The sequence below is a fragment of the Pelobates fuscus genome, chromosome 6 (genome assembly GCF_036172605.1).
Source record: "Pelobates fuscus isolate aPelFus1 chromosome 6, aPelFus1.pri, whole genome shotgun sequence".
Classification (NCBI taxonomy): domain Eukaryota; kingdom Metazoa; phylum Chordata; class Amphibia; order Anura; family Pelobatidae; genus Pelobates; species Pelobates fuscus.
Genome location: NC_086322.1, coordinates 32,128,720 through 32,136,790, shown reverse-complemented (window position 1 = coordinate 32,136,790; position 8,071 = coordinate 32,128,720). Strand labels below are relative to the sequence as shown.

The window sequence follows — 8,071 nt, the reverse complement described above, 5'->3', positions numbered from 1 at the left end:
GCCATGTGTGTACCAGTCCCTGTGTGATGCTCTGTGTGTGCCAGTCTCCTGTGTGATGCCATGTGTGTGCCAGTCCCCTGTTTGATGTCCTGTGTGTACCAGTCCCCTGTGTGATGCTCTGTGTGTGCCAGACCCTGTGTGATGCTCTGTGTGCCAGTCCCCTGTTTGATGCCATGTGTGTGCCAGTCCCTGTGTGATGCTCTGTGTGTACCAGTCCCTGTGTGTACCAGTCCCTGTGTGATGCCCTGTGTGTGCCAGTCCCCTGTTTGATGTCCTGTGTGTACCAGTCCCCTGTGTGATGCTCTGTGTGTGCCAGTCCCGGGTTAGGGAGGTAATGAGTGTCAGGGAAGAAGGAGGAGGAGGTGGAGGAGGAGGAGCAGAGGGTGTGATGTCTCCCCCCTCCCCAATCTCCTCCCATGCAGGAGGCTGCCTAGCTTTGGCTAAAAAAACTTAAAGTGTCAGGATGGTGAAGATGGGGTGAGAGTGAGATCCGGCAGCACACAGCATGGCAGCCAGACGGGTATTCCACCTTCAGCCATGCGGTAAGTCTCAGCACTGCTATAACGCTCAGCCAGCAACAGGTCCCCCACCCCCTCCTCTCCCTCCCCTCCCCCCCCGTAAAACCCATTCACTGCACTGGGCCCCCCAGGCAGGCGGGGAGAGTCCATCGCACTGCACTGGAGCAAGCCCTCCTCTATGCACAGAGCTCCTCTCACACTCTCTCTCTCTCTCTCACTGCATGGAATCCTTCTCACTGTCTCTCTCACTGCATGGAATCCCACTGTCTCTCTCACTGCATGGAATCCCCTTCTCTCTCTCTCACTGCATGGAATCCCCTTCTCTCTCTCTCACTGCATGGAATCCCCTTCTCTCTCTCTCTCACTGCATGGAATCCCCTTCTCTCTCTCTCACTGCATGGAATCCCCTTCTCTCTCTCTCTCTCTCTCACTGCATGGAATCCCCTTCTCTCTCTCACTGCATGGAATCCCCCTCTCTCTCACTGCATGGAATCCCCCTCTCTCTCACTGCATGGAATCCCCCTCTCTCTCACTGCATGGAATCCCCCTCTCTCTCTCACTGCATGGAATCCCCCCCTCTCTCTCTCACTGCATGGAATCCCCCCCTCTCTCTCTCACTGCATGGAATCCCCCTCTCTCTCTCTCACTGCATGGAATCCCACTGTGTCTCTCACTGCATGGAACCCCCCCCCCCCCCCCTCTCTCACTGCATGGAGTCCCTCTCACTGCACATAGCTCCTTTCACTGCATGGAATCCCCTTCTCTCTCACTGCATGGAATCCCCTTCTCTCTCTCTCTCACTGCATGGAATCCCCTTCTCTCTCTCTCTCTCTCTCTCACTGCATGGAATCCCACTGTGTCTCTCACTGCATGGAACCCCCCCCCCCTGTCTCTCACTGCACATAGCTCCTTTCACTGCATGGAGTCCCTCTCTCTCACTGCAATGAGGCTCCCCTTCTTACTGCACAGAGCTCCTTTCACTGCATGGAATCCCTCTCTCTCACTGCAATGAGGCTCCCCTTCTCAGAGCTCCTTTCACTGCATGGAATCTCACTGCATCCAGGCTCCCACAGGCATGCACAGAGAGCCCCTCACACCGCACTGGGCCCCCCCCCCTCTCACTGCCCTGATCCCCCCGTGGCTGGCTGTTTTTGGGAGGGAAAGTGTTTGTGAGCCAGGCTGCTGCCCCTGTCTGGGACATTCTGCCTCATTTCTGGAGATTCTATTTCCAAACACCAGGGATTCTGCTTCAACAGCAAACAAACAGATGGACAAGTTGCATCATAGCTGGTTTACTAGTCTGTATGTTCTATATGGAGAGAGGTGTAATAACTGCGTGGAGCTGGTCACTATGTACAAAGCATGCACTATTCCTGGCTGTCTCCACTCTCTGTGTGTGTAATAATTGTAATATTCATAACTGTGTACCTATCTCTGGAATGTATATGGCATATGTACTACTAACTGTATCAGGTGTATTTGTAGATGGGTTAGAGGAGTGTGAGGTGTAATATGGAGGACTTGGTACAGTGTTTGGTACACAGGGGTGTAATAACTATATGTGCCTGATACAAATAGCAGCAGTGCTTGCTGGGTGTGTAACAGACTGCTCTGCATACTAACATTCACTGTTTGTGTGTTACTGGGTTGTAAACAGATGGATGTCCCTATGTAATATTACCCAGCATGTGTTACTGGTATGTAAACATGGGTATCCGATGGAGCTTTATATAATAGGGATGTTTTCTCAGATATCACAATGCATCTGTTGATGGATGTTTGCATCCTCTATACAAAGTAAACTTAATAAAGTCAGAAAACACTGAAAGCTGCAATTTATCCTAATATTCCATTATTCTGCTGCTGCTTCAATGGACTAATAATGGTGCTTAAAACTCCAACATAAAAAGAAGCTGATTTTTCTCTTGTACAACACCAGTGGGGGTCTGTTAACATTGGATCTGTATTACAATTCTTATAATTTTAGTCTTGATCTGACCGTTGCCTCTCCTATAGGGTTTATCACTATATATAAACAATGTGCCTTTTTTTTATTTTTTATTTATTTTTTTACATACTCAGGGATGTTTTCATACAAATCAGAATTGGATATCTCCATCTGTTTAATATTAAAAGTCATGCTGCTTAAAACATGTCGGGCCCTTTAGCTGAATATATAACATCATTTATTTCTGTGAAGAGAATGACAATTGATTTGTATCTTTGTTGCCAATATTCCGGGGCACTTTATGGTCTCTGCGCAGCCTGTAATTAGCAGAGCTTTTTATGGACACATTTCCTGTCTAGAACAGCTTTTTTTTTTTTTTTTTGGATCACTTACATCATATAAATAATTAAATGACCCCAAGGCCTGCGTGGATATGGCAATGTAATTATAAAGTTGTTATCGTACTGGGTCGGGATAGTACAGCACACTGCCACTTAAACCAGAGCTAGTCTCTAAATAAACTACTGAATTAAATCTGGGGAAAAAATCAGTCTAAAATAGCCTAGCTTCGAACATAGCCGAGTTGGAGAATTTTTCCAAATTCACTATTTAAATGTAACTTTCTAAAATTTAATATTTACAGTGATGAACAAAGCACAGTAAGTAATTCCTGTAAATGGACACAATCACGCTATAGATTGCTAGAGTATTTGAGCAGGGCCCTTTTCAGCTCTTGTTTAGGTCAACATTTGTTTTACATTCACAGTGTACATTTGTAAAGCACTGGAATATACGGTCACTATAAATGATGACAATAGGTTGCCTAGGTTCCATTACAAACTCTGTTTTTTAAGTGTTCCATGATCGCGGCGTCATCAATAGAAAGCCTTGGTCTAACTAAAATGGCTCTAGAGATGAGCGCGGGGCTGTTTGTTGAGTTAGCTGTGGGCTATCTTGTTGCTAACCTTCCCCGTTGCTCTGACCCTATTAATAAACTCAAAAATGGGACCTATAGAACATGAGCTGATTGCTGCATTGTTTGAGATACAGATGTGGACCCGTGTTTTTAGATGCAGTTGTTATGGTGCATATAGAGCACCTCAAAATGAATATGCTACATTAAAGTCTGCAAGAGGCCCATGGCAGTTGTAGTAATAATTGTAATATCCATAACTGTGTACCTATCTCTGGAATGTATATGGCATATGTACTACTAACAGGTGGATGGATAACCCTAGTGCTGAGGAGATACCTAGTGTATTGGACCGAATGAAAACCATTTTGAAGACGTTCGGCTCTAGACCTTGTTATCTCATCATTAGCTTGCTCGAATTAAAAGGATGTGTGATCTCACCTCCATAAAGGATGTTCTATTTAGCCACTAACAGGCTCTGGGCTTTGAATTGTGAAATACAAAGTATTGAATGGAGTTGACCAGAAAATTTCACATAATAAGCCTGTTTGCTAAAAATCTGAAATGTCCTTGTCGGCTCTCCTCAATCCCTGATTTAGGGAAGAATCATTATAGACTGCTTGTTAAAAAAATGGAAGAGATCATGAAAAATGTTAGTTCTCAAAAACGTACAGTGACATTTGCTGCAGGGATGCCTCGCAGTTGGTTTGTGTAGGCATGACACAAGTCAGGGGTAGCTGGATAGCAGGCGGGGGGAGGAGGTTATTCGATAAACCATAAATTGCTAAATATAATTCGAGATGGAAAATGATTCTCCACCTAGATTTCCAGTTTGGGTAATTTTTTTTTTTTTTTTTTTTTTTTTTTTTTTTCTTTTTCAATTCTGGGGCTAATTCATCTCTATTTGCTATTTGTTAAAAGCTCCCCAGAGAGAGAGAACTTATCTCTTTCTGGAAATGCTGAACACTTGGCAGGTACAACTTTTTGCATTCATCCAATTCCAATCCACTTTTCTAATTTGGCTGCAATCAGTTCCTCAGTTGATATTGTTGTGTGTGGGTTTTTTTTTTTGCTGATTAATCGCTCTGCCTTGGAATGATATAAGGAAAGCCCTATATCCTGTTACGAATGCTGACATAAAAAAAAAAACCCCTCTACAGGCCAGAGAAGAATGTAAACATGTTTGTCATGCGTGTGCTTAAAGGGGTATGTGAAGGAAAAGCATGCCTGTTTGCTGTGTAAAAAGTTAACCCTTTAAAACTCCATGGTTAATAAGATCCATTGATTCCATGCCTTTGTTGTCTAAGTAGTTAACCAGATTAACCGTCCGTTTTGATATCCGATGGCCAGATCGCTCACTTTTGTTTACTAGCAATGCATCCTGGCATTCCCTCGTTGGAACGGAAGACTGTTGGTGGTTCAGTAAAATAGAAGATTGCAGGAATGCATAGTCACACAGATGTGGCTGCTGTTTAAAGAATTGTCGATACTGTTTCAATACAGTTTAGCGTTTTCTTTTTATTCTGCAAATGGAAGAGGTTATCAACTTTTTAATTTGGACATGATTACAATTTTTTTTTATTGTATACAAACCTATCTTAAAGGCTGGTAAACAATTTATCTGAGTGAGATATAAATGCTTAGTTGGTGTATTCAATTAAAGGAACATTATTTTAGGAATGCAAATGTGTGTTTGAATAGTTTTTATCTGCCAATTTTGGCATCCCCAAAGGTAATACTTACCTTTCAGCTCTCGTCATGCTGGTCTTGCCATGGACACTCTGCCTTCCAGGCCGAGATCATCAAGATTGATTGATTGATCTCCGCTAATGCTATAGGGAAGCATTGGGCGGCTAGGGCGCATGCGTAGCATATCACAGCGCCGTTGAGATGCTCTGTTGGAGCAGCTTTTGATTAAGAACCAAGTCTGACTCGTTCCCATAGGGTACAGTTTGTTGTGTTTGGAAGACCGGCACTAGATGTGTGAACCCTGCAATGAAAACATTAGTTTTCCCCCAAATTAAAGGGTTACTGCACCAGTTGGTTGCGGTAGTTGAATTGAACAGTGGGTTACGAAACTCAAAAGCTGAGCTTGCCAAAAATATATATATTGGCAGAACTGAAGATTGTTTGTATCTGTCTCAGCTCTTTTTGCCTAAATTGTGTAAATTGGTCAACACTTCCCACGTCTTTATGAAATGTGTGTTATTCATGGACCAGTGTCATTTATTTATTTTCATAGTGCAAGGAATACCATACAGGCATGTGATGCCATGACTGCATTGACAAGCATATTGCAAAATCACAGGTAGATACAATGTCATGGGAAATCAAGAACTGCACAATTTATTATGTTTTTAAGAAACATCCTGAATTGTTGGAGACAAGAAATCATAGGATGACGATGTGATTGAAACCAGCATTTCCACGGTTAAAACTAAACAATGGGAGATGCTGACATGCTAGCAACTAATTTAAAGGAGATTATGGTTTAGATCAGATTAGGTCTACATCTGAATGCTGGATGCGAAGTAAACTGTTAGGCTCATAATGCACTCCAGGCATATAGAGTATAAACTCAGGAGTAATGAGAGCCTGTGCCAGGTAAGTATCCACTATCCAATCAAGGAGCACAACCGTAAATGTAAACAGAACTTTATTAGATTGGTCCACAGAAAGTAGGTATATCAATAAATCAAAACATAAATCACATAATAATGGTACAGAAAAATTGCCAGAAGTTCTAGAATTACATCCAAGCAGAATATATAGTGAACAGATTCCTAGACACCAATGTTATAAATAAATCATAGAGATACGAACGCACCAATAAATAGATATAAGAAAAGCAAATGCAGAACTAGTGAGATGAGGGAAGAAAAATCAATCGGCAAGCCCCCAATGTTTCGGCAAGAAAGATGCCTTTTATCAAGGGAGCTAGGTAAGTATCCAGACATGTAGTGTCAACAATGGGTTAAGATAACAACATGCTTATCAATCTTAGAAACATATTGGTTTAGAAGTGCAGGAGCAGTTAGCTAAGCTGATTATGTCACATATGTAAAAACTATATCATGGGGGAAAACCAAGAGAAGACACAGCAGTTTAAATGAAAGAAACAGGAGTCCCAGTTAAACAGAAAGTGGTTGTGGGACACAGGTAGACAGTTTATATTAGGCACTCAACCAACTCCAGATCTCAAGGCCCACAGCTTGGTAGCAGGGGATCAGCTCAGCGATATGGTTCAGCCAGCCACCCAGTGAGATGCAGGACGGCATTGCAGCCGTGAGGCCAGTGCCCCGCTCTGGTAGGATGAATCTGGTAGCTTGAAGTAGGCAGGCAGTCCCACTCTCCGTTTGAGCTTGCCCTGAAGGCCGCACTGTGCTCGGAACTTACACACCCCTCTGATTCCTCTCTGGGGTAACTTTTTAGGTGGCAGGTGAGTATGCCTTTTCTCCTGTAAGCTCTGATGCCTGGGTGAACTCCCTGAGCTCGTCTGTCTGGCAAAGATCCGAAGCACCGTCTTTTTCAGAGACGGCGTCCAGTTTGCTAATGCTGGCCTCTAGCCACGAGGAGGAAAATATGCAGGCCCCACTTGCAATCACTGAGGCAATGTGACTATAGGAGAGTGTCCACTGTGTAGAGTAGGCTCCTGGGAATGGGATAACCCCGCCGGTCCAGAGGGGAGTGGGAAACTGGGCAGTAAGAGAGAACACTCTGCGACGAGACCGTGATTGCTCGGAACAGGAGAGCGGCCGCGTCTCCCGCCCAATGCCTCCACCAGGCCCTGCCTGAAACTGCAGTGATCTTCTTGGGGGACTAAAACCAGAATTGCAAGCCTCTCCCAGTGCTCTCTTGTGTATCAGAACACCGCTTCTGGTCGTCAGGTAGGTTAAGGATCTGCTTTTGTAGGCATGAAAGATTGAAGTTTGCCGGAGCTGTTGTTGCATGGTGGTCAGGCCCCGCCCACAGTGTCATCTTTTTAACCCCTTAAGGACCAAAGGAGATTTTTGCTGATTGAACAACCTGGTTCGTGAAGAATATATATATATATATATATATATATATATATATATTATAATTATTTTTTTTGTTTATTTACTTAACTTAGAATTGTAAAATTTGGGTTAAAATAGGCTCTATCTTGAGCTGAGTTGGCGATTTTTTTTTTTTTTTTTTTTTTTTTTTTTTACTTATGTATTTTTGCCTAAATTCTACATTAAGTATTTTAACTTGGAAAATAACCCTGCGCACGTCTGCATGCCTTGTTCTGCTTATTTAATATTGGCAATATTATACAGGCCATAGGTTTATAAGCGAGTGAGATTTTGTTACAGAATCTTTTAAAGACCAGCTTGTTTTGATAGCACATACTGCCTCTTATCCGTTCAGGGTTAATGCTGTATATTTGTTGTTTTGTTATTGCCACTCCCTTATCCAATGCATTGCATTATCCCTCTGGGGCTCAATGATTTAAATACTGCTGAGTGCTTCTTTTTGCATAATTTGGAACATATCCGCAAGCTGGACCTGCAGTTTATTGGATTCATTGAGTGTCTATGGAATAAACATGTCTGTTGTAGAACCAAGCCATGGGTTTCAGCAGCTCTCTGCTGGGTTTTATTTATAGGCAAGCTCTACCTCTCTAACGCTGGCTTACATAAGCAACGAAATGCATGTGTTGGTGTGCAG

At 43.2% G+C, this 8,071-nt stretch overlaps 1 protein-coding gene across 2 annotated transcripts in view; it reads left to right on the top strand.

Annotated features, from left to right (window-relative positions):
- Positions 1-449: 449 nt before the first annotated feature.
- SLC4A11 (solute carrier family 4 member 11) overlaps positions 450-8,071 on the top strand; it is a 188,922-nt gene continuing 181,300 nt past the window's right edge. For both annotated transcript variants that reach the window (XM_063457590.1, XM_063457589.1), the window contains exon 1: positions 450-542. In XM_063457590.1, coding sequence (XP_063313660.1) covers positions 506-542 — 37 coding nt within the window. In that variant the 5' untranslated portion in view covers positions 450-505. The remainder of the gene's footprint in view (positions 543-8,071) is intronic.